General features: G+C 43.5%; 2 protein-coding genes across 5 annotated transcripts in view; both read left to right on the top strand.

Annotated features, from left to right (window-relative positions):
• Nucleotides 1-1,620: 1,620 nt before the first annotated feature.
• Nucleotides 1,621-13,340, top strand: agfg2 (ArfGAP with FG repeats 2). Of its 3 annotated transcripts, none has more exons than XM_072376488.1 (14): nucleotides 1,621-1,966; nucleotides 2,705-2,798; nucleotides 4,143-4,258; nucleotides 5,662-5,806; nucleotides 6,124-6,244; nucleotides 6,331-6,435; nucleotides 6,709-6,741; nucleotides 8,367-8,615; nucleotides 9,590-9,662; nucleotides 9,796-9,839; nucleotides 10,032-10,130; nucleotides 10,668-10,787; nucleotides 12,076-12,146; nucleotides 12,295-13,340. In XM_072376488.1, exons 1-14 carry the CDS (start codon nucleotides 1,800-1,802, stop codon nucleotides 12,340-12,342), a joined length of 1,485 nt encoding a protein of 494 aa, XP_072232589.1. In that variant the 5' UTR covers nucleotides 1,621-1,799; the 3' UTR covers nucleotides 12,343-13,340. The 3 variants fall into 3 exon arrangements, with proteins under 3 accessions (XP_072232589.1, XP_072232588.1, XP_072232590.1); XM_072376487.1 differs by having other exon boundaries at nucleotides 6,331-6,480; XM_072376489.1 differs by lacking the exon at nucleotides 6,709-6,741 and having other exon boundaries at nucleotides 1,622-1,966.
• A 2,873-nt stretch (nucleotides 13,341-16,213) lies between these two features.
• Nucleotides 16,214-26,563, top strand: part of LOC140282143 (insulin receptor substrate 1-B) — a 43,641-nt gene continuing 33,291 nt past the window's right edge. For both annotated transcript variants that reach the window (XM_072376726.1, XM_072376725.1), the window contains exons 1-2: nucleotides 16,214-17,080; nucleotides 26,191-26,492. In XM_072376726.1, the coding sequence (XP_072232827.1) occupies nucleotides 16,732-17,080; nucleotides 26,191-26,492 (651 nt within the window). In that variant the 5' untranslated portion in view covers nucleotides 16,214-16,731. The remainder of the gene's footprint in view (nucleotides 17,081-26,190; nucleotides 26,493-26,563) is intronic.

Here is a 26,563-nt window from a genome sequence, read left to right as displayed (position 1 = left end):
CTGTCCACTCTGCAAAGCGCGCAGGACCTTCCAGTTCAGCGCTCCGCCAACAAAACGGGGGCGTGTGCGTAAATGGCGCACACATGGAGCGCAGCAGAAGCAGTCGCCGGGGACACAGTCTGTTCAACAGAAGACATAAAGGGTTGTTCTGCAAAGTAGAACTTGGCTACTCGACAGGTTCTTGTTTGTCTTTGACAGGAGATCCCCCAAGCGCCTCTCCAAATACCAGTAAGACAGAATATACCATATAACATCCGGTAGGTTTTTAAAGTAAAGGGCTGAACTGTCGGGGGAAAAAAAAACAAAACAAAACCACCGAAAAACATACTCATAAAGTATTTCAAGAACATATGTGACCATCACTGGACTGTTACAGTATCCTGCATCTACTTTGAATAAAGTCTTAAACTGATTTACACAAGTCTGGATAAATCAGGGCAGGGGAACATAATCACTTTCTTCAGTCACAACATTTACTTTTAGATATGTATCGAGTCAACTTGCTCATCTGTCTAGTGGAATATCAAAGTATTAAAACTAGACTCTACGTGCTGCCTACAGTTAAACCACAACATCCTTTGTGCATCTCCGACCGCAGGCCACATGTCTCTCCTCCAAATGTCCTTTTGTTTCTCTCTTTGCAGTCCAGTAGCTCAAGTGCTGTTCTACAGTAGGCATGGTTCGGCCTGCTCACAATCAATAATTAAATCATAAGGAGATAACCACGATTACTGTCATACATCTTCGTTCACGTGTTTGAAAACAGCTGGGTCAAAACTAACTAATATATTTTATATTTTCACAATAACATAAGTAGGAATATTTCATTCTTACAAGGCTTTTAGTATAATATGAACAGTGACTGTTAAATCATGAATTGCACGTATTTGCATGATTAATAATTGGTTACTAAAATTCAATAATGTGACAGCCCCAGACTGGATGACTCTGAGGTTTGATAATCAATGAGGTAACCACAAAGTAATCACTATGTTGAAAGCTGGTACTTAATGTGGTGCTAAATACAGTTTGACCAACATTGGTAACATTCACACATGCACTGTGCATACAAATGAAATTTTAAACATGTTTTTTAAAGGATGTTGCTGCAGCAAACTCTTTCTGGATGTTGTAATGTGATTACATCACACTGCGGTTTGAACAGGTCTGTTTCATATGAGAAAATCAGACAATATAGTTATGATGAAAGGTCCCGAAAGTTTGCAAAAACATGAAATATTCCCTCTCATGTTGTCTGGGTAAACTGCTCAGTGTGACGCAGTGAAAAGCTGCTTTGAGCTACTCCCAATGCCTGTTTTGAGTTTAAAGGAAATTTGGATTTGGCTGCAATGTTTGAAAATATCCCCCTAATTTCTACAGTGATTTTTATTCTTTTTGTGGCAAAATAATTTGAAAATAGCTGAATCACTGGACCCACAAAATAACCGGAAAACACCTTGACCTACATAAAGGTTTGATGAGGTAACCGGTGCTTGTATTGGAACACATTTTTAAAGGAACAGGCAACCCAAAAGTGAGAACCTGGCAGATCTGAGGCACCACCTGTTTTTGAGTTTATTCTGAAATAAAGCTGTAGTATTTCCGGCGTATCTGCGCCTTTTCTCTGTCCGACTTGACGCGCCTCTCCTCTGTGCAGCCTTGCATCGGGGGTGAAGCCGCATAAAAGCGTTTCCATAATGCGGGCGTGAGGTGCTCCGTGTAGTAAACGGAGGGGATCCGGGAGGAGGACAGCGGAGGTGTTACTGGGGTTTGTCCGAGCCTGTCTGCTCAGGAAAAAAATGTCGAACCGAAAGCACCGGGACAACCAGGAGATCTGCGCCCGCAAGGTCCGGGAGCTGGCCCAGTCCGGAGTAAACAAACACTGCTTCGAGTGCAACCAGCCCGGGGTGACTTACACCGACATCACGGTGGGCAGCTTCGTCTGCACGTCCTGCTCCGGAATGCTGTGAGTAGAAACCCGCCGCAGGGTTTCATTACTGCACATTTAGCATCACTGTGAGGACTAACAGATACTGACAGAGCAGCAGAGTAAAAGTACCAGGCCTGAGATCGCACCGTGCACCGCCCTCACACAAATGTACAGTGTGTTATTTCATTTTCTACTCGTTAACAGGGGGTGTCGGTGCGTTGCAGCTGTCCAGGATGTGTGCGCACATTAATTTACGCAGTCTGCCTCTGTCTCTCCTTCTGTCTGCGTGTCTTCCAACAGCTTCATAAACGACAGACCGCTAGTTGGTCATTTTCCAGCTCTGAGTTACGTTTCATTTCGTCATGGTGCAGGTTTGATACTCTGTCTCTCCAGGCTCCTCTCCAGTGTGGGCGTGTGTGTGTGTGCGCTGTCACAATTTGTTCTGCATGTTCAGCCTAGTCCCAGCACTCCTCAGGAAGACGGGTTCAGCACTGTAGTGAGTTCTTGCGCAATCTTGCACAGCAGTGTCCCACTTTGTGTCCCCAGCATGGAAAAAATAGAAGGCTCTAGTAACTGAAAACGTATGTTTTTCTTTCACCAGGGTGTGTGTGGCACCTTTTCCACAACAGATCTGCCCCTTAAATTCACAGTCACGTGTCAGATACTCCCCCTCCCACCTGCTCTTCTCCCCCCTACTGTCCTGGACATGTGGGCTCACAGTCTTCACACTTTGCTTGCTTATTTAGCTCATTCCACCTCTACTCTGTGTCCCAGGAGAGGCCTCAACCCTCCCCACAGGGTCAAGTCTATCTCCATGACAACTTTCTCCCAACAGGAAGTGGAATTCCTCCAAAACCATGGCAACGAGGTGAGTGACGTTCCACATCAGGGCTGATGTACCTGACTTTTCAAAGAGTTTCATCTTGTGTTTTTGTTTTTTATCTGGTCCAAGTTCTGATTTAAAGCTCTCTCTCTGGTTATGACACAGCGTACGAAACGTTCCTCGAGTTCACCGGTCAGGCCGGGCTCTGTGGTCGGCCTTTTTTGGGGAAAAATGTTGCTGCTGAGCTTGTGTTGTTTCAGAGACAAAAAGAAGCAGTATTTTCTATCCAACATAAACCATCATCCGTTTCCTTTGTGGATGTGTGCGGGACATTGATTCACAAACTTTTGTAAACCAGGGTGTTTTTTCACGTATAACATGAACTAATCTGTGCTTATTTAAGCCCAAACTCAAACAGTAGCAGATCAAAACGTTTCTTAATGTCATTTGTGAAAAGAAAACTAATCCATATTTTTACTACTGAAAAATCCCTGCATCTTCCTGAAGTCCTTACATCTCTGAATTATATTTACTTTCGCTAATTCCTACTCCAATATACCTGGAAATATGTTTTCTAGAAAAATGCCACATACTTACTTTTTTAAAGTAGCATTTTACTCAATAATAATGATATTATATTAATACATTTTTGATGTGGTTTCATCTATGAGATATGTGGTCATCAAATGTTGGTATCGCCCTCTAAACCAAATCTCTTGAGCTACAGTCAGGTTGTCATGACAACCATCAAGGTTCCGCTGTCAAATCTCCAATCTTAGCTACATCTCATCTTTAGTGTTTTAACGGGCCAATTTTGACACCCATTGTTTATTGATGCACCTTGAAAATCCATTTAATTTATTTATAATTGTTATTATTTTTTATTTTTTTAACATGGTTGAATTTAGATAAGATTGTCCGATAAAATTGGTGGGAATAAAACTCCTCAGCACCCAGTTTGGGAACTGCTGGTGTAGGCTGCACTCGTTCCAGAGCTGAGACCATACAGATGATCGGTGAAGTGTTTCAGGCTATCGGGATGAGTGCTCACTGGTTTTTATTATCGATTTGATGACCTGGATGTGTGTATCTGTGTGCGTCGGAGTCAAGTATAATGTGCGGTGAAGTAGAGGTGTATAGCGTCCAGATTTCCCTACTCATCCTCTTCTAAAGAGCGATCCGGCCAGTCATGACTCACAGTCAGTAATATTTGCCACTGTGAGTTTTGCACCACTGATGAGAAACTCTCTTTGTGCTTAGAGAGATTCTCCAACTCCAGATGTCAAACAAAAATAGAGACTGTGGTTGTTTTATACTTATACGTTACTGCTCATCTGAGTCCAAGCTGTTTGGTTTCAAAGTGTTTACCAGCATTATGTGTGTGTTCAGGTTGGGAGAAGGACTTGGCTGTGTGTGTTTGACCCGAAGGCTGATGGCTGCCCTGACATGAAGGACTCTCAGAAGTTCAAAGAGTTTCTCCAGGATAAATATGAGAAGAAAAAATGGTGAGAATTCAGCCCTATTTCTCACGACATGCTGATGTAACCAGAGTCAGGGGCTCGGAGGGGAATAGGGCTGCAACAGAGGATTATTTTTATAATTTTCTGATTAATCTTCCATATCTGCTAAGTGCTTGGTTCAGAAAATGAGAGAATGATGTCCATCTTGTTGCTATTTTTGCAACTGGTGATTTTATTACGAACTATTCAAAACTCCAAATTTCGAATGTATTGTGATATTTGAAGAGAAGCAACAAATGATCAGTTTCGGAGCAGGAAGCAAAAATAAAGCAGCAAGAAAATAACAGAAAACCTAATTAAATAAATTAATGACTTTTCTCTTGGTGATTTATCTATTGAGGATTTGTTTATTGACTGTTTGTATTGTTCTATGTGTTTTGTTGTTGCATGAACCACTTTTCTCTGGTATAAATCAGAATTCTATTACCTCAATGATGGCAAGAACCAGAACCAGATGCACCAAAACAGATCCAAACCATGATACTCTCACCACCATATTGGAAATTGTTATTTTGCTGGAATGCAGTTTCTTCTTGATCTCCTAATGTAATACTTGCAGACTATTATACACCTTACTCACCACTCCTAATGAAGGTCAAAAAATGGTCCATTTGGACACAATATGTCCATATTCCATGTCTATATTCCCAGTTGTAACAATTAGGGCTTATACAATGTTTTAGGCTAAATTTATGTAGAATTACAGAAAACTCAAAGGTTTCTCTCTTGCACCTCTGTTAAGACATTTCCTTCAGCCTCAAGCTTGCTAATTAGCAACCATTAGCATGCTAACATGCCTAAATATGACTGTGAAAATGACATTAAGTAACATAATGTTCGCTATGTTAGTCATTGTTTCATCTGAAAGGTATTACTAAATGCTACACAAATTAAGTGTGTTGTTCTTACCATTATTATCCTAAATATTATTGGTAGCATGTTAGCTTGCTGGGATTAGCATTTAGCTTGCAGCATGGCATAACTGTGTATCTGTACAGCTAAACTGACCTGTTAGCATAAAGTCAGTTTTGCTTGTAAAATGAGAACATTCATACGATAGCTGAGCAAAGTATAAATAGTTTTTGATTAATTTTCTAAGAGGTGAATCACTGAAAGAGAGCAACATTGGATCCAAACAGCAGCTTATTTGCTTTGTTCCAGAATTAGACTCTCGTTGTTTGAAATGAAGATGCCTACTCAGAAAACGTACAGTAGCTAATGCCTACTAGGTGCTTTTGTGCTGAAGATTGAAAATTGTTTTGAGTTTTGTTTCAAGCCCTGAAAATGTTCTCAGGGTGTTTTGTAATTAGATAACTAAATGTCAAGCCTTAGTAGTGTTTTTTAAGCCACTTGGTGACACAGATTCACTTTATGTTTTTGTTTTGCAGGCATTTTTCCAAAAGTAAAAACCGGAGGGATGTGGAGGGTCCCTGGAGTCCAGGGGTCCAAGCTGGGCCCCCTTCCCATGGTCCTTTATCAAGCCAGGGCCTGCCCCATAATTTACCTCCTAATGCCAGATCTGCAAGGCCACTGGTGAGAGGCTACATGTTTCCTTGTTGTTCACAAAGGGGGTGAAGATTATGTAAGAGAAGTGAGAAAATATTAGAAAAAGAGGAAATGAGGTAAGTTATTCAAAGTGTGCTTTAGAAAAAAAAGAAAAAGGAAGGTAAAGAAACTACCTGAATTCATCTCCATACTACAGCCCAGAGACTGTCAGAGGGCCAGGTAGTCTTGACATCAAAGCCTCTGCTTATGAATTATTGAGAAATTATGAAAGAGAATCACTTCATTTGTCTTTTTCTACTTCCCATCTGCATCTTGCTCTAACCCCTCCATGTCTTGTCCTCTAGTCTCAGTCCCAGCTGCCATCATGGGATCGAGCGCCTGTCATCTCGCCTGCCGACATGCGTACAGACGCTTTCACCGCTCGGCCATCGCGCTCCCAAAGCTTTAGAGACCCCCCTATGAAAGGTCCGTGCTTCATCTTTATGGAAGGACTTTGATTTTTTCTGCGTGATTCTTACCTCTTCTTCTTTTTCTTCTTCTCTGCGATACAGATCCCACCCTGTGTGGAATAGAGAGACAGCGCCCAGGTTCCCTGTCATCAACCATGGGAGGTCAGAGCCATGCCCCCTCATTCCCTGCCCTTCCACGGCCTTCAGGTGCACTTTGTTTTCCCTCCTCCTTAAAAAATGCAAAGCAGAGAGGTGCATTTGTAGCTTGTGTTTTTCTAATAGTACCACACTTGTTAAAAATGCCTTCATGTCATCATATTGCCAATCTGGCTTGCTTTTCCTGAGCTACAAAAGTGAGCAGACTGCTCAGCTGGCGGTAGATGCCACAACGAGTACAGTTTCCTATGAAATCGGTGACGCTTTCCTCTCTTTTCTGTTTGTGTCTATCGTATGTGACTCCTCTCTTCTCCAACCTCGTAGCCAGTAGCTCTTTCAAAAACCACTTCACTTTAGGTAAGACTTGATGCTTTTGAATGTGTGCTGAATGGCTGAAATCAATAAGCTCTTCCATGCTGTATCATTTATAATAGATGGCCTATCTGTGGGTCAGCTGGCTCTGACTGTGCCTCACATGTATGTGAATTTATTGTGGAGCAGTTTGATGCTTCACACTCTCAGCCATCAGAATCACCACTAGTCAGTGTCACATACTGCAATTGGGGTCAGTATTTTTCTCCATCAGTCAGATTTCCCACTTCAAAGCCTATATGTGAGAGCTGCGAGACTCAAGGAGACTCACACACATACTGTGGTTCCTGCAGAGGGAAACGTACAAGTTTAAAGTAGGTTTATTTTTAGGCCATAGCTGCTGCTGCCCCCGTCAGCAGAGGGCTGCTGATATTTCGCACGACGCTGGTGTTGAAGCACTTTAAAACTATGTAGGGCACAGCTGTAATCCCACATTAACATTAACATCCCAAACAAGTATTCTTGGAAGTTCAGGAATGCTCACAGAGATATCTCGGGCTGAAGCTCCACAGACACATTAAATACATGACCTCATACCCCCAGAAACACGCAGCCTGACTCCTGTATGCTTTATATCAGCAGTTTATCTGAATCAGGTCAGGTCTGGTCTCTGTCTCCGACTCCTCAGCTGAGAGAAGAAGATAGATTTTCATTCTGTCCCCATGCAAACAGCTCGCTGACTGATACCAGCATGTTCTGTGGCTAATGTTTGCTTGCTACATGCAGCGATGCTGATATCCTGCCTTTGTTTGAATTTAAGAACTTGTCGGTTCAATTTTTTTTTAAATGCTTAAAGACAATAATAGTTTGTGCTGCATTTACCACACGCCCAGCTAATCCTGCCACTGATAAGCATGTAAATGTTATCATAGAGTGAGATCATTTGCTTCTGTTTGCTAGTGTGAGTGCGGTGGCCCTGAGGGCAGAACGCAACAACATTGGACAAAGCACAGCAAGAAAAAATACATATTTTTATATATAAGCAAAAAACAATAGCTTACGTTCTGTGAAACATTGTGTTTTGCTCCTCAGGGTCACTGTACTATTTTTTATGTTGTCTAAACCTTATTATACATGTAAGCTTGAATAATATTCCTTCTATTATTTCTGTATTTATTAGTTCACTGATCTGAAGTCAACACGATAAATGACCTTTTTTTTATTTTTATGATTTGAATCAGTTGAATTGTTTCTTAAAGCTGTTTTAAGGCTTTCAGCCATAGTCTTCCTCAGTAGATGGAGTCGGCTTGTTGCCTCTGAGGTGATCAAAAGCACAGATAAATGAACACTGAAGGGAGTGTTTAATAAACTGCTGTGTTCAAAGCATGTAAATGTTGAACAATGTGTTTCAGCGTAACGACTTACTGTGTTGTGGAAATACAAAAAGAACTATGGATTACGTTTGTTATGAGTATGATTCACTAGATCATTGTCCAGACTAAGAATCCTTCAGGAAAAGCAGTCAGAAGTATAATCTATTTGGCACATTTACTAAAAAGTAAGGGGATGTTGACACAGCAGGTTTGATAGATGCTCAATTTTAGCATCATCGTCGTTACTTCTGTTTTTATCTGTGTCTCTGGGGCTCAGGCTTGTTTTCTCCCTCTCAGGTCGCACAGTGTCGGCCTCAGGGGCCACGGGGCCCTTCAGAGCCTTCCCCAAGTCCCTCAGTGTGGACTTTGGAGGTCTGAACCATCCCCAGCCGCAGCCCCTGCCCCAGTCTCTGTCCCAGCCGCAGCAGCAGCAGCCCGTCGGCGTCAACCAGACGACTCCGCCGCTCAGCAGCTCCAGCAGCCGGGACAAATACGCCGCTGTGTCGCAGCTGGATAGCGTCTTTTCTGACACGTCAACAGTTGCGGGTATGAAATGTTTGTGATCACAACAGATTTTACTCGTATCTTTTTGCTGATTTGTAGAGAGTTGGAGCCGTGTGGAACATAACTAAGAACAGTTAATCAAGCACGACATCTTTTGCCCCATTAGCTTCATCACACAGCTACTGTATGTAGAGGCAACTCTATTTGCTCTTAGTAGTATCACTCATACGTTCTCTATGCCCTAAACTAACAAAAACACAACAAAAATAAAAACAAAACTATAAAACAGAGCTTTGATTTGTCTTTTTCCCCTTAATTAATAATTTCCCAGGCCCTTAAGTGTGTCTGCTGACCTAGAATGAATGTTATCTTTAACTATATCAATTGCAAGGTACGCAGGGTAGTTTTTACATTCTTTGACTTTAAAGAGGACCTGATAACTTCCTTCAGCAGATAGCTAGTGGAGGCAGAGGGGGAGTTTGAGAGTGCGTGTGATCCAGATTGTCACGGCCAGCTCAGTTAGGTTGCATAACGTCCGTACTCCAAATGCCAAGGCTTGCAGCAGCTGAATTATGCTCATTGTGTTTGCACCAGATCACGCACAGTCTGATTCAAAGGACCTTGTTGGTTTGTTTTAAAATGATCGGCTCTATTTCTCTAAATACCAAGGCGGCTGGTTTAATGCACACAATGCATATGAGAAGCCCTCAACAAGAAGCCCTGTTGTTTTCCAGCTTCATAACAGCCTCCCCTGCCTGGCTCAGAGAGAAGGTTATTGATTTTCTGCCCGGAATGTCTTTGATTCATCTCGTGGCTAAACACAGAAATGATGTTTTATTCAGTTAATTTCTGTCTTCTCTGATGACATGCACGTCAGGGATTAACAGTTTGACCTCTTTTTGCTCGTATTACAAGGCGAAAGCAGTATTTGATCTCTTGAATTAGGGCTAATTACGGGCCATAGGTTATGGCATGCAATGGTGTTTTTGTATGCGTTTTAAAATGCTTGTTTGCAGCTCCACCTAGTGGCCCTCCGCAGTACAGCGCCATCTTCGGCAGCAGGCTCTCGTCCAGTTCCACTCCTGCCAGGTAGGAAGAGAAAAACATCTTGTCGAATGAGCTTTTCTTTAACCTGACAGGTTTTTAAATTTCCTACGAAATTCCTGAGCCCTTTTTAAAGGTCAAATCCTGACCGATCTTCCATTTTTCCACTTCTCCCCAGCTCCCCTGGCGTCGATACTGTCTCTGGCTCTCAAACTTTTGCAAGTAAGTACAGAGCACGAACCACATTGATTCCCCCTGCATTTACATTCAGTCCCTTCATCTTAAGTTGTCCAACACCCCTAATTAGACTGAGATTCAGAGTGGGTTTGAATAGTCAGGAATGTACCCTGTTCACCCAACACACTGTGAATTATCTCCTGTCTCCTACCACCCCCCCGCCTCCCTGTGTCTCAGATTTCCCCAACCCATTCAGCTCCAGCTCAAGCTCCAGCTCGGCTTCCCAGCAGCCTGTTGCCCTCTCCCCCAGTAACCCCTTCAGCAGCTCCTCAGGAGGTAAGCTTCATATCCGGGGACTCTCAGGCATGAAACTCTGATACTTCCTGCCACTTTTTAAAGATGTCAGAAAACTACTGTTTCTGTAGCTTCTTTATGTCATCTTTAGAAGGACTTGAAGAGACAGTTATAGATGAAGTACAGTTATTGTCGTTTTAGTCAGGAATGAATACATAATGTCACGCTCAAAGAGACAATATGAGCTATGAATGAAAGTGAAGAGTTTCTCCACATGTGAAATGACCTAAAATGGAAATATGTGGAAAGGAAATTAAGGCATTTGTGACGACTGATCTACAATATGAAGAAACAAGATTTCTAATCTGAATCTAAACATAATCTGACGAGAAACAGTCAGTGGAAAGTGACGCTTCTGACAGGTCACAGAGCTCATTGCAGCCTCCTCTCTGCATCAGCACAGAAACAAAGAGGAGGGCAGCTCTCGACCGTTTCCCCTTCAGTTGAACTCAGCTGTTTTCTTCATGGACTTACGGCCGCTGTCTGATTTGGCTGAACGTGGGTGGTTCTTTTCTCCAGGTGATTCCAGTGCGTTTGTCACTTCGCCCACCTCAATTTTTCCTCCGTCCGCCTCCTTCCCAGCGCCAGCCACCCAGAATGCATTTCCTCATGAGTCAGCCACCAATCAAGAAGCCAACGGTGAGATTTGTTTTAAGTCTTATTTGTCACATCTTATGTGCTGCAGAGTGTTTGTAGTCCAATTGTTCAATAAAGAGAGTTTAAAACAATGCATTCTCTGCATGTTACTGTTACTTGCATTGATTTCTTTCCCATAATTGATATTTCAGGGCTCTAAAATGAACCTTTGGACTGTAGTTTGCCCTAAATTTAAAAATTCCCATTCTTACACACCAATCAAGTTGTGGTGGAGATGATTTTATCAACAATGAAAACGTATCAGCTGCTGGTCTAATTCAGGGATAAGACCATAAAACCGCCTCTTAATGGTAACATTGTTCAACAGATTAGTTGAACTAACTAAAATCTGATTTAGAAAACTTAGTTTTTCCTCGCATTAACATAAAGAAAATCCCAAAATACAGCATAACTGTGAGCTTGACATAGTGGCAAAGCTCCACTCTCAGCTGTAATGTGGCACCGGAAGAGAAAGAAAGAAAGATATAATCGAATCTCTCCAATATCTCTTCTTTTTTGTAATTTAGATCTTTGTGGATGTGAAATTTCCCTCCATTTCCTGGGCTGACAAATGAAGCGGCCTTCTGTTTGAACTCATTAACATGAGACTTTAGAAACCCCATACTGGCTCTACAGCATTTGTCCTAATAACCAAGGGGTCCTTTGCTTCTTTTGCATTATTAGAGCTTTGACTTTACTCAGTGTATTTGCATGATGTCCTCAGGCGCTCTGAACTATTCATCTGTTCACCACACCTGCTTCATGCTGAGACCAGAGGCACATTTTGAACCAACAGTTAGCCTTTGGGCTGTGGGAGAAAAGACCCTCAATCTTCACATAGAACTCACCGTAAATGCTGATTTCTGAGCAGTCTACAAAGTAATGGATGATCTTGATTGACTGATTCTCAGTGCACATTGTCTCAGTGCCACACATTCCAACAGTAATCTCTTCATTTCAGCAATTGTCCTGTAAACTGTTGCCGCTAAACCTTATGAGTGTGTCATGGCGTGACTTTAAAACGGAGGGTTTTTGCCCCCAAACCTTGAGTCAAAGCTTTGGCTGCCTCTGTGACATCGAGCTGAGATTCATCATCCCTCTGCACATGCTTCGTTCTTTCAGCAGCGACCACCAGCATCCACAAATACCCGCGGACACACCGAGTATGGAGCTGCTGCTGCTGCTGCTGCTGCTGCTGCTGCTGCTGCTGCTGCTGCGGTTTCTTGTTTCAGCGCTGTCCCCACACCACTGACCATGTTTGTGTTTTTCCTGTCATGTTTTATGCGTCCAGGTTTTGCCTCCTTCCCTGCCTCTGAATCTCAGTCCAAAGTTCCTCGGTCCATGTCTGTGAACCCGTTTACGGTGAGTGTTCGCTTCACCGCCCGGCGAATACGTGCACTTCAGGCGGGATAAAAGGGGCAACTAGTTGGTGTTTTTTCGCAGGTTGTCTGTGAGCTTAAGGAGCTGCAGTCAGGGAGCTATTTCTCACCCTGCCACTCTTGTCTTACAGGGGAATGTTTACCCCAGTCGGGGGACGTCGAGAAATCCTTTCATCTGACCCCTCCCCTCCTTACTTCTCTGGGAACCGAGGGAGAAGTGAACTCGAGGAGTTGCTGCCATTTCAAAGCCTCTGGAGTATTTTCACCCTATCAGGGAGGGTCGGACTGTCCTCCCTCCCTCCTACTCTCCCCTTCGTGTCTGTGTTTACGTGTTTATGGAGGGGAAAAGAAAAAAAACGTGTGAATGTAATTATGAAACTGTACGTATGAGAGTGTCGGCCTGCCATGTTTGTACCTACTGTACGTCAAAAGATGTTTGTGTGCCAGTAGATGCCACCTCAGGGCTCGGTGAGAGTCACGAGTAAGCAACGCCTCTTTAATTTTACCCAGAAATGCACACATATATTATTATTACACACTCATGCTGCTGCTGCTGTGCTTTCATCTCCTGCTTACAAGTGCAAAAAGACACTCACACACGAAAAAAACAACCCACCGGTAAAAAAACCCGTCCTCTGCTTTAATACCGTCGAGTCTGAGTGGTCGACAGGCCAGCTGGGACTTTGACCCGCATCATGAGTCTTTACAAATCGTTTTAACAGCCTTAACAACCTCCTGATGCATGTGAATTAGCGTCTCAAGAGAAGACGGACTTGTCTCTGTAGTGTGTGTGCGTGCGTGAAACATGTTTGCATTTGTTTTGTTTTTGTTTGTTCCTTTTCGTCAGGTTTCCCCTGAAGAATGATCTACGTTCCCATTCTCAGGCTGCATGCGCTTAGAGGGCTAAAAGGAGATGCTACTGAATGTAAAGCAAATTTCAGAAAAACTTAAGTAAAATCTGTATAAAATCTTCATTGCTTCATGTACCGGACCAAAATGCTTTCACTCTGTTTTATTTGTATATTTTTTTTCCTTTTTTTTTTTTTGGTTGACCTGGAGGTCTGGTTGATCTCCCTTATTTTGCCAAAAAAAAAGAAAAAGAGAGAAGAGATTCATGTATTAACGTCTTTGTATTTACAAGTATTCATGTTCATAAAATCAACTTGTTGCTTCTTAAGATAGTCTCTTTTTTTTGTCATTTTCATTCACATTTGCCGACTCATATAAGAAGTTATAGCTTACAAAGTTTTAATATTTATCTAAATTTCCACATATTTAGCACATTTTCCTCACATTTCAGATGAAAATTAAAGGTTTAAAGAGGTCAAATGAATAAGCGTACATCTGGGCAAGGCAAGTTTGTAGAGCACAATTCATACACAAGGCAATTCAAAGAGCTTTACAGCTACATAAAATCACAAGAAGGCAAATAAAATCTTTAAAACGTAAAAATAATCATTAATTCAATTAAAAGCCAAAAGTGCAGATAAACATCTAAATGTTGTATCGAATATTATATCTACATTTAAATGTCACATGTAAATCTAAATATCATATCTAATTCTAAATGTTATATCTAAATCAAAATCTTTTTCCGATTTGAAATCGGGTGCAAATCTTAACGTTTCGAAAATATGCATTATTGGCCCCGCCCACAAACCTGCCTAAAGCCAATCAGGGCCGATGGGTTTCATCTCTCGTCCAATCAACTGTTATGGGCGGGACTATGCGCTCGTCTGTGTGTGTATTGGTTAAGAGCACGAGAAGGGGTGGAGTCAATCAGCATATTTTCATTCGTGTAGATTTAGATATAAGATTTAGCATTTAAATCTATATTTAACATTTAGATTTAGATGTAACATTTAGATGTTTTATATTTGAGCTCTACTTGTTTACAAGTATGTTTACAGTGTTATTTAAGGTCAATTTACATTTTAAATGTAGGAAAATGTGCTAAAAGATAGATGGATATTCAAAATTTATAAGCTTTTACTCATGAAGTAATTTTTTACATTTGGTGCCCCATAGAGTCAAACCATCACAAACTGTGTTTCACTGGGCTGAAATGGGCTTTTTAAACAGCAGAGGGCGCGTGGCAGCCAGTTTTCTCTGCCCTCGTGTTCAAGGTTACTTTTGGATGCATATTGCATAACAACATGCATACTGCATAAGCATACAGCACGAAGACAGAAACCCCTTTAGAGCCAACTGAAAGACTAGAATAGAGCATTTCTGAAATATTTATTGTAGTGTGGAAGTGAATCTGTTTTAGTTGCTTTTCAATTTGAAAGGCGAGGTAAATAAAAAACACACTGCTTACAGACAGTCTAACGTCTAAAAATACCTAATCTTTCCGGTTATAGCAACTTAATCTGCTGCTACATCCTTCTAGTAGGAATCCAGGGTCAGGATACGAATGGTTTAATTCCCAGAGTTTATAAATTCCCTTAATTTTAATCACTGTCAGACAAATTCCTGCAGCGTTCATCTTTGAAAGAGGTGGTCATAAATCCACAGGGTGCAGCAGAAAAAATGTGTCAATATATTCACATTTCAATTCGAAGCAGAGGGGGATTTTCACAATAAATAGAACAGGGTGAACTCGTGGAAGCGCCAAGACTGAAATCTTACTCCCCACACACAGTGTGGAAGAGCTGCTGCCTTCACGTGCTGTGGGAAATTGTTGTAGTTGGAAACTGCAACGAGTGCAATAGAAAGCCTTAAGGTGATGGAGAGGGACACGCAGATAAAAGATGAATAAATGAAAGAAAGTGAGTAATGAGGTGGAAAAAGCCACAATACTGACACTGAATTACAATTATACTTTAAATTAGTAAACAGATGTATTTGTAGATTCTGTTCAGAGTGATGAATCCAGTTTTTATTTTTGTTCAGATGACTTTGTGCTGTTGGGTTCTCTTGTAAAAGAAAAAATATTCAGTGGAGATGAATTATCACAGAGGTTATACCTCGATGACTAAAAGGGCAAGGCGGGAAGCTGACCTGAGATCATCACCCCCCCATAATGATGCTCCACGTTCATCGTGTATAATTTTCACTACATATCATGTGATCATTTGCAATCTTTGTAAGAAAACATAAGCTTGTCAGACAGTTAAAGTCATCCTGTGAACAGGTGTTATTTAACTGCTGACAGAAGCTGCTTCATTAAAATAAAGTGACACTGATCAGATGTGTACTGATTTGCCATCCAGTTCTCTCAACCAGTAATAAAAATTGTGACGTATGTTAGGGGAGTTAGTTAGAGCGCCTTCTGTTTTCACAGGTAATAGCCCAGATCTTCAAACTATTTTGATAAAAAAAAACATTTACTATCACTTTATTCAATAGTTTACAAACACATAAGGTGTGGTTATCTTCTTCCTTCTTGACTGGGTAAAGCAACAAATAAAGCAGGATAGCGTTGTAATTAAATGTGATGTTTACATTGTCTTTATTAGGGATGTCAGATTGTATTATTTATTTTTTTGCCAATATCCAATATTTCCCAAAAGGTATATTGATCATCAAAGCTCTTCAGCAGTGAAAGGGACATTTCACCTCTACTCTTATAATGATGCAATGGCCCAAACTTACAGTGTCACTGGGGGAAAGTGACCAGACCAAATCTAACTTAATCTGCATGTTAATTCTTGGCTGATGCAGATCATTTGATTTAGAGCCTTCATTCACATGTACGTTTAACTTCTCTTTCATATTTTGGTTTCTTATAGTATGTATACATATAAATACTCAGTGTGCTACGGGTGTTATTGGTTATAAAAGCAATCAAAACTTTTAATATACCTGAATTTTAGCACAATAACTCAACTTGTCTTGGCTTAGCAGGTGTTGATATTTAACCATTTCTGAGTTTGAGTTGTAGGTCAGTTTATATGGTTTGCTTTAATTGTTCAGGTTTATTTCTTGCTACATCAAGAAGACGCTCCGTGGTCGGAAGCTCTGTTGTCGGAGCTGTGGTGAAGACCCTGAACGTACCCTGAGTACTAGTACAGCGGTGAGTGACTGTCCCCCCCAACGGTAGCTGCTCCGCTCCGCGCCACAGCCACAGCAGAGCCGTGCCGTGCCGAGCCGAGCCGAGCTGAGCAGGGGTGGGGGGACAGACTGAAAGACTGAGAGCAGCGGCGTGGGCTCCGTTCACTGTGATGTGCAGTAAATGGGATTAAGCCACTCAGACAGCGCTGGGAAACACTACTACTAGTAGTGGCGGTAGTTGCTGAGAGGAGGGGGAGCCCCGCGCCGCATGTGCTCGTCCGTGTCTGCTTGGAAAACTTGCGCTGGTACGTCTGCATGAGAGAAAACACCCCACTTAAAAGAGCCGAAAACAAGCGATAACTGCTGCCATAAACAAGCCCAGGTTGAAGCTCCGGGACTTTGCAGCAGCAGCCCGAACCACCTCTGCCTCTCCTCTCACATGCCTGCGTTAGTGTGGGACAGAGGGGGGCAGCGGACCCGGGGGGATGTTTGAGTCACCACGCTAAACTTGCTGGAAAGCGAAGACAAATAAAAGCAAGTCGCGTTTATTTTCGTGGAGATACTCGGACGCCATGGAGAGCCCAGCGGGCGAGCACCAGAGCAACGAGGACGTGCGGAAGAGCGGCTACCTCCGCAAGCAGAAGTCCATGCACCGGCGCTACTTCGTGCTCCGCGCCGCCTCGGAGCACGGTCCGGCCCGCCTGGAGTACTACGAGAGCGAGAAGAAATACCGCGGCAAGGCCCCCGTCCCGAAGAAAGTCGTGGCGCTGGAGACCTGCTTCAACATCAACAAGCGGGCCGACTCCAAGAACAAGCACATGATCGTGCTCTACACCCGGGCGGAGAGTTTCGCCGTCGCCGCGGAGAACGAGGCGGACCAGGACGAGTGGTACCAGGCCATGGTGGACCTGCAGTGCAAAAGTAAGCAAAAGTCATAGACTTTCTCACACAAACATGTGCACGCAACGCGCGCACACACACACACACAGACGAGCTTGGTAGTGAATGAGGAGAAACGTGGCAATGCCTGCAGAGCTGCGAGGAGCTCAGGCGCACTGCGGTTTGGGACATGTTTCATCAGTTTTAGAGGTCTTCTTTAAAATATTACAGCTTTACAAGTTGATGGGAGTGGGTTTTTAAAAAATGTGTTGAACTTTAAGCTGTGTTGCGTTCACTTGGACACCTTTATAGTAGGTTTAGGGGTGTGTGTAAAGGGCCTCTTGGTAAACAAGCTGCATTGTGGGGCTTTATCCTCTCCAGCAGGTCTTATCATGCTGGTGTCAGGCTAGATACTTGGTCTCAGTTGTCTTCCAGACTTCTTGTGTGTGTGTTTTTTTTTTCCTCTGTAGGCCTCAGCTATGTGCAAGCTTTGCCTCCGTGTCCCGACTACTCAAACACACCCTGTCCTCTTGTTTACTGCCCTGCTTTTTCAGCTGACTCTGCAATATTACAGCAGGCATGGATCCCAGAGGAGAATAAATATTCCAGAACAAGCCAGAGAGAAGCCGATTAGTCGTTTACCATCCAGCCATGACGTATCCATTAAACTTATGTATGTTTGTGTCATGATTTAGGAGTGATGAGTGTGCAGCTCAGTGTGTCACTTCAAGCCCCCCCTCCCCCTTGCTGTGGATTTGTGCAATGCTGCCTCATTGTGCAATAAAAAAGAAGAAAAATCACCCATGTAGATATTTCTCAAATGGTGTCTATCAGCCGCTGTGTAAACACAGCTGTCACAGCAATAGTGTTGAGCACAGCAACTCCAAATCACCTGTTAACCCCCCCCCCCCCCATCCTGCCAAACTGGACAGGCCACAAGGGACACATGAGGCAATCAAAGATACGAGTTCAAGGTGCTTTTTGTTCACATGACCTGCTGCTCTGTTACATAAAGCGCCCGAGCGGAGATAAATCCGGATAAAGTGCTGCTTGTTGTTTGAGTGTGTCTTTAAAAAGTTGTCTGTAGTAGCTCAGCAGATTCTTCCAACACAACTGTGAGTCTGTTTGTGTGTGTGCGCGCAGCAGAAGAAGTCGCTGCGTGATGGGAGAGCTGGAGATGCTCTTTGTTCTTTCCTATCTAATGCATCTCCAAAGTGCTCAGATGCAAATATTAAACTCAACTTTAAAGGCTGCAGCTCTTCAGGTGAGACAGCCGGTCGACATAGGACGTCATCGTGGTTGGGCGTCTCTGAAATTACAGGTCGGGGCTGCAGCGATGCGTGCCGACGGCTTCTTGTCTCCCTCCTTTTGTTGCTACAAGCTTGGGCTTTCTCGTGTAAATCACCCTCGCTGCCAAAGACAAAGGCCTGCGGCTGGCTGCTGTGTAAACTCGCACGCTGGCAGGCGTTTTTCTTGTGCCATGAGCTGCAAGCTCGCGCACAGTCTCTGCTCATGGAAAAATGAGGCCACAGAGCCCTGCTCGAACCTGCATGTGTGCGAATAGCTGAAACGCACGCGTTTGTGAGCCGCGCCATCGAGATTCCTTCTTGTAATCATCCTCCTCTGGCATGAGCTGCTCGTACGGTTTCAAGTCTTTGGGGGTCCGTGCGCTGATGGAGCCCCTCACCACACACGCACACACTGTCGGCCCATTGAGGAATCTGTCCGCCACTTGTCACGCTGGGGAGACAGAAGAATTCACAGCCTGGGTGAAGCCGCGGGGGCACAGAGCCAAGAGATGCTGCAGTGTCTGTTCCAAAGTTTCTGGAAGACCACTCCCTCAACCTGATACCTGTGGAGCTGCTCAGGGGGGAGTTTTCAGCAGCTCGGCTGCAGGAGTTTAGGGATCGTAGTGCTGGGATGGGCTGCCTCCTCTATAACGGGCTTTACTTTTGAGATACTGCTTCCCCCCCCCCCCCAGCCCAATTAAACAGGAGCCGGCTCTGCCACGCAGGGCAGAGTCCCGGTTATTTATTCAGCTGAATAAGACCCCATTTTAGACACCGAGTACAGTACCGGGCTTGAGGGCTGCTATTTGCTCCGCTATTAGGAGGAAGTGGAGTGTGTAAAGGTTTAACCTGGGAGAAACGGGCGGGGGCACGGTCCAGCGCGCCAGCTCGCGCAGCTCAGGCGGCAAGTCGCGAGGAGCTGCAATTGACCTCAATGCAAAATGTGATAAAGTCCAACTTTAGAGCCGGTGGCTGTAAATGAGAAAGAAACACCAAACAAACACACCCACTTGCCAGCGAACGTGCCAAAATAAACAAAGGAAAGCAGATAGAAAACTTCGATAAGCAGTTAAATGTCTGGGGGTTTAAGCGAGAAAACCCAGAGTTTTGTGTCGGACTGTCACTTTTATCTGTTTTATGGAGTGACTGAGACGTCAGTCAGCTTGACAGACATCACTTTGTAGTTTGGGAAGTTGTGATTGGCTTCCATCCCACATTTTCTGCCTCTGATTAACCTGTTGAAATAAGATGAGAAGGAACCATTAGTCTTCAGATCCCAATAACGCTCCAAGGCTTTTTGTGGTGAGAAACGAAATGTATTTAGGTCGTGGACCGTGGGAATGACATTTAACAGAGACTCTTTAGTTTCTGGGAGATGGAAAAATCTAACAACGGTCTTTCCATTTTAGATGGTTTTTACTTTTACAGATTCTGAGCTCAGTAAATCTGATTAGAATTCAGCTTTCTGTCTTCAGAGCTTCACAGAAAAAACATGTAAAATACCGAAGAACAGATCGATTTTTACCTCTCTGTGACGCTGACTCTGGGGTTAATTTCCCATGTCATTTTCGACACTTTAAACCCAACTACAGCCGAAAAAATGTCAGCTTTTGAGTGACCCGTGATGGATGAGGTGCATCAGAGTCGGGTGGCCTGTGGCCCTGGATGCTTTTTCATCCTGGAGGGTTGTTTGGCTGCACTTGCTCATGAGATTTAGACCTCGCTGTGCTGACCGATTAACCGGTAAGCCGCGTTTTAAGCACTGCTCATCTCCCTAATTAGGCTGTAATTATTGTCTCGAGGGTCAGCCGCTGGTGGCACAGTGGAGGCTGTGTGCTAACGAAGTCAGAGGCGGCTGCCGTTGTTACAGGAACTTGAAACTTTGTCATGTGCCACCGTTTTGTCAGCTGGACTCGGGGGTGAGGGGCATGTCCTTTGCGCGCATTAACGCCCTGTAATTTCACTCGGCACAACGAGATGGACAGCCGGGCTTCTGCGTAACTCTGGCGTTTACGCAGCAGCTCGTTGCGTCACAGTGAAACACGGTGGACACCCGTCAGAAATGGTCTCAAGCGCATCCGGTCTGATCGACAGCAAAGCAAAGCCAGGGGCAACTTGATCCATTTAGTCAGTCAGTGCCAATGTGTTGAACCCTGCAGAGCCACGAGGGCTTTAGATGCATTGTAACCTTTTACAGCGGACTGCTATCGATCGCTGCCTGTTAATACAAGCCCACAAATGTTGTAGAGGGTGTCAGGAAGTTCTTGGAGTTTGGTATTTATCAGCTGTAGAGTGAATAGATTAGATAAGTGGATGGAAATTACTGGAAAACATTCCTCTTTATCTGCTGTTCCTCTGGGGTTTATTGTAACACAAGACACCAGATGTGTGCTTCAAATCCTAAAACTGGATACAGACAGGCATGAAAAATGTAAAAGGAAACTTTATGAGCTGCTTTTGGGAATGAAAACGCCATCGGAGGAGTTCAGTCAGTCCTACACCTGTACCTCTGCACCGTTTCAGCAGATGTTGTTGAAAACCGGGGCTGCAGAGATGAATTTCTTAAACAGTTGGAGCTGCTTCTTGAATTAGCTCTGAAGAAACACAGGTCGAGTTTTACCTTGGTCGTAATAGCGTAGGTATACTTTCCATAAGTGAAACAGTTTGATTTAAAAAAAACACGTGATAGACATTTTTTTTTAACTGGAACTAAGACTCTTACTGATTCTGCCTCTCAATCCGGTGCTTTAAGGGTCCCTTTTGGGCTTTTTGGCTTTAATATTTGAGCTCAGATCCGAGCACTCAACGAGGACAGAGCATCAAAAAAAACATAAAATGTTATGTGACGCATCAGCTTTTCATTCACTGAGGTTTCTGACATTATATAAGGCTTTCAAAGCTTGAACAGTTTGTTTAGTAAGTGTCTCCAAATGGCATTTAATCAGCTGAATGTACAGTTTGCTTCCTCTTTTCAGCTCAACCTGGGTCATTTGAGTTTGTATTCTGGTTTCCAAACACACTCACCAAACTGAGCTGCTTTCTTCACACTTGTGCCAGCGGCTCAGATACTAAACAACATAACTGAGCATTTTTAGACATGTTCGAGTTCAGCTGTGCAGCTACAACCAATTGTTCTCGATAGTCTATCCTCTTAGAAGGAATGTGGAGCAGCTCCGCACCAGACTAACCAGTATCCTCAAAGATGGCCGCCAGTTTGGTGTGGGCGTCGTGTTTTGAGACTCTCTTGTGTGTCCTCTCCGTCGCCTGAGGAAAAAAAAGAGCAAACCTCTGATGCGTCATCAATTATTTTGTGCGCTTTGTGCGTTTGATTGTGCACTTTCAAGACTAACGCAAACCATGTGTTAGACTGACCTGAGGCAGATGCCAGGGTTGAGGAAGCGTTTTGTCTCTGAGAGTTGGCCCGGACTCTGAGGTGGGGGTGGGGGGGATTACAGATGCTTGAGATGGATGAAGAGCGAGGAAGTGGAGGAGTTGGAAAAGGGGCACACATGGCGGCCAGAGATTAGGTTGACTGTTTCACTGCTGGGTGGCTGACTTGTGCTGGGGAGTGGGCAGCTGAGTAGGTTACCGGGGCCACAGTAGCTGAGCTGAGCTGGGGGTGGAGAACGGGGGCAGAGTTTTTCAGTCTAATGGCACAGCGCTGCATGTTAGGGCAGTGAGGTCAGAAACATTAAACAGAACCTAGTGTGAGCCAGTCGGTTCGTTGCCAGAGTAGTTTTCCCTGATTTACGAGCTGCATTAGCTAACTAAGAAGAATATAAATTTGAATCATTTAACTTTCTTCTCCAGAAAATCCAAATGTTTCGTTTCTTTTTATTGAAACGCATTATTTAAATGGTGTTCCTTGATTAAAACTTAAACATAGCAGTGAAAAGACACCCTAAAAGAAGACCTCCAAGTAACCTGCCCAGCGGCACAAGGAGACCCACCTCCTTCCTTGGATTTGCGTGATAACCGCTACAATAATTAGCCTGTCACTGGGAGAGAGGCTGTTAGTATCTCAGCAGGCATCTGGCAGCCTCGGGGGTAAATATGGCACCCCTATATTTCCCTAACGCTCACTCCTGTCTTCCTTGTAGCACAAAGAGAACTAGAATAGCACGTTTTTTTTTTTTTAACAAAAAATAGGGCCATTATTTACCGTCAGTTTCAAATGTAAAAAATAAAAACAGAATGCAATGATTTGTAAATCTCAAAAAGCAATTTTTCATTGAAATTAGAAAACATATCAAATGTTAAAAGTGAGACATTTTACTATTTCATGAAAAATATTTGCTTATTTTGAATTCAGTGGCGGCAACATGTCTCAGAAAAGTTGGAGCATTTTTACCACTGTGTAGCATCCCCTCTTCTTCTAACGTCAGTCTGTAAACATCTGGAAGCTGAGGAGACCAGCTGCTGGACCTTCGGGTGAGGAATGTTGTCCCGTTCTTGTCTGATGGGGCGTTTGAGCTGCTCAGCAGTCCTGGATCTTCTTTGCTGTACTTTAAAGGTGTTCAGTTGGTGAAGTGTCTGGACTGCAGGCAGGTCAGTCCACTACGCTGTTGGAAGAGACGCAGTTTAACGTTGTCTTGCTGAAATATGTGTAAATGTGTCTCTTGCACACAGCGATGTCTCAACAGAACATATTATGATCAAACCGTCCCACACCATGTAGGCACAGTTTTTTGCAGACGGTTACACCTCTGCTCAGCTCTTCTTCTGAGAGACTCTGCCTCTCTAAGGTGCTCTCTTTATACCCAATCGTGTCACTGACCTGTTACCAATTAACCTAATTAGTTGCAACATGTTCCTTCAACCTTTTCTTTTCAGTGCCGCTTACTTTTCCCGCCCCGTCTCAACTTTTTTGGGATGTTTTGCTGCCAACAAATTCATAATGAGCTCATATTTTTCATGAAATGGCTAAATTGCCTTGCTTTGAACATAGTTCTAGTTTGAATAAAACATCGGTTTATGAGATTTTTGTGGAACTGGGGCTGTAAATGAATTCTTGTTTTGCTTATGTTCCACATCTGTACCAGGCCCATGAAATCTGACTGGGTAGTTTTTGTGCAACCATGCTAAAAATCAAATAAACAAACATGCACCAACACCTTATGTAGAATCGCAGTTGGGAAAATTAAGCGAGAATATGGCCTCTTTATATGCAGCCTGTGATCTCAAGGGAGGCAGCTCAAGCATGGCAAATAAAACGCTGTGAATAGACACCAGTGTTGCACAGGTAGGATGCCGCTCTGGAGCCACACGTAAGACTACATGATTCATGTGTGGCGATGCTAAAAGAGAAGTAAACATCTTGCGGTGTGTGAATAAGCCAGTGTAAGCTGCTCCATGTTGGTTAAAAAGGGTTGAAAAACATGACCAATCTAAAATTATAAACCCTGAAACAGACTTTCCCTTACGGTTGCATCAAGGTTAGCTGAGTGTGTTTCACCCGTATTCAACCAGCAGGCCTCACTCAGATGCTCCATTACCTCTGGGTGTATTTAGTTTCCACGTGCATCCGGCTTCAGTCTTTAGATTGATCTCCGGCTGAGGGCCTTTCTGTGCGCATGTTATTCTGAGGGTTCATAACACCGTAAGCAGGTGGCGTCGTGCTGCATGTAAGCTGCCCAGCTGATAACCTCAATGCAAAATCTAAATGTATGAAAAGACACGAGGTAATCTATAATTCATACTGTTGGATCCCCTTATGTAACCACGAGCAAAGGTCTCTAATGTTTTACAGGGTTGCATCGGTCTGCATTTGTGCAACCTGTCAAAACCTTTTAAAGGTTTTTACTGCTTTTGAGAGTTGGCAATAAGTGTGTGAAGCCAGAGTGGCCTTGAGGTCAGGGTCATTTGTGTGTGGAAGTGCTGATGAGGGCACAGCTGAGCTTTAAGGCTGCACTGTACTCAAAACAAAGCACTGTACTATATTCAAGACGCATTAATTGGGCTCTTGAAAGGATAAAAATTGCGGAACATGCTGCCCTGAGATCTCAAAAAGCTGCTGCCAAAGGAGAGAAAAATTTAAAATGCTTTCTCTTTTAGAGGGATATTTTCCTCCCTCCTTAATGGCTCTCTGCTATCTCTTTACAATCTCCTATAGTCTTTCATTCCCTCGGTCCCCACTGAAAAGTCCCCGAACCGCCTCTTCCTGTTGTAAATCTAAATCTAGGAAGCAAACAGGGACGGAGGGAAAAGCAGTACATGAAACGGCAACACACGGCCTTGAGTGAGTCATCTAATGTAGGGGGAGTGTCTCCACACTCAGCCACTAAGCCGCAGCCTCAATGGCGTTTAACAAAACATCTATTCTAGTTGTCTTTCAAGTTGTGAGCCATCTACCCACTTTTGGGGGCGCAAACTGGATGAAAATGCGTAAAGACATATTTTGGGGGTGAGGATTTGGGGAAATGTCTGTCAGAACAGGAGCTAAGCTAGCGTGGCGTCCACACTGCATGTTGAAGTGATTCGTCTGCATATGGTTGTTATTGAAGGATTTGCAGCAGAGACATGAGAACAAATGCGTGCAGACATAGAAACATGTTTGAAACTCTGTGGTCGGGTTTCTTTGTGATTATTATCGTCATTGCTTTAAGTGGAGTGCCACACAAACTTTTTAAAAATACGACTCTTCTCAGCTGTCAAAAAACACTTGTTCCATCAATGTAGTGATATGCCAGATGGGCTGGCTTAATGAGACGGGTGTTCAAGTTCAACATTTATGCACAAAGAACATCCTGTTCCCATTGAGGAAGCAGGTGAGCCTTTTTATAGAGGTTTGTTTCTTCAGTTCTGACATTGATTTATCCTGTGATGTAGATTGATATCGTGTTCAGACACAGAGAAAACAAAGAAATGTGGTACATGGGAGGATAGGGGTTTAAGGAACTTTTTGGGTGTTTCCTAAAAAATTAAAGAATAAGAATCCACCCAAAACATGAGTCACATAATGGTTTTCAGGTAATCCTTTTTAGTCAACAGATGTTAGGTCTTTTGTGGGTGGTCGTGACTGAACTTAAAGGTAAATCTGTTTTACATTCAGAGGTGGCAACATTCGTTGCTGAGAGTAACTTCTATAATGCCACAGATTGAAGGTACTTTCTCAGGATAAAACACACATTTCATGCCTCAGATATGTAAACAATACACTTACTTAAAACACAAAACAGACACGCAAATGTGAAGTGACTAAATAGCTTCCATTCTTTTGTTTGGCCCTGTGATCAAATCTCACCAAGTCCTTTCTCTCCAGTGTGTCATCACCTCAGTAATTCAGCACAGTCTGAATAGAGCCCACTTAACACAAAGGGTGAATGGGCCGCCTGTACTGCTGCTACAAGACGCTGCGCTTTATTAGTTTACAAAGACATTTGGGCTCTTGAGGAGACTTTTGAGAGCCTCATCATAAAAGATTCACTTGTGAAGCATTTTCCAAGTTGTTTCACAAATATTTTTCCATAACTGTTGCTTTTCTTTCATAGTCATCATTCTTGTATAGCACTTCAGTTGTCAACGGTGTAATTTTTCCGCTCTCGTCGGGTGTTTGTATGTGTGTGCTGAGACTCTGTATACCACTGCGGTTGACAAATGATACCTCCGATATGAAGCCTGCAGGTACAGTGAGGCAAACTCAAGCTGGTGCACGCTCTTTTTGAACTCTGATCTGGTTTAAAAATCAGTGAAAAGCTCTGCATCAGCACAGCGCACATGATAAAGGCACCTTGCTGTACAGTTACGGGTAAATAGTGGTGGTTTCACCTGGTCGATACTTTGTTCACAGGTGCTTGAAGGTCGTGATCTTTTTTCACTACAGTAACCTTTAAATCTTCTAATATCTCTGTTCTGTCCCTGAAGGTAAAAATCCCACTGACAGCGAAGCAGCTGGCGACTATGGAGCACCTAATCCTGGGCCTGCATTCAAAGAGGTGTGGCAGGTGAAGGTGTGGCCCAAAGGCCTGGGTCAGGCCAAGAACTTGGTTGGCATCTATCGCCTTTGCTTGACTGACAAGACGGTCAACTTTGTGAAACTAAACTCTGATGCTGCTGCGGTGGTGCTGCAGCTGATGAACGTGAGACGCTGTGGCCATTCAGAAAACTTCTTTTTCGTTGAGGTGGGCCGCTCTGCTGTGACAGGCCCGGGCGAGTTCTGGATGCAGGTGAGTCTGTAATTTGCAGTCCCGTAAATATTGACATTTTCTTTTGCCTTCCATTCCCACATTACAACTAA

Source organism: Leuresthes tenuis, unplaced genomic scaffold (genome assembly GCF_036924035.1).
Source record: "Leuresthes tenuis unplaced genomic scaffold, fLeuTen1.0.hap1 SCAF_22, whole genome shotgun sequence".
Classification (NCBI taxonomy): domain Eukaryota; kingdom Metazoa; phylum Chordata; class Actinopteri; order Atheriniformes; family Atherinopsidae; genus Leuresthes; species Leuresthes tenuis.
This window is presented reverse-complemented; position numbering and strand designations above follow the sequence as displayed.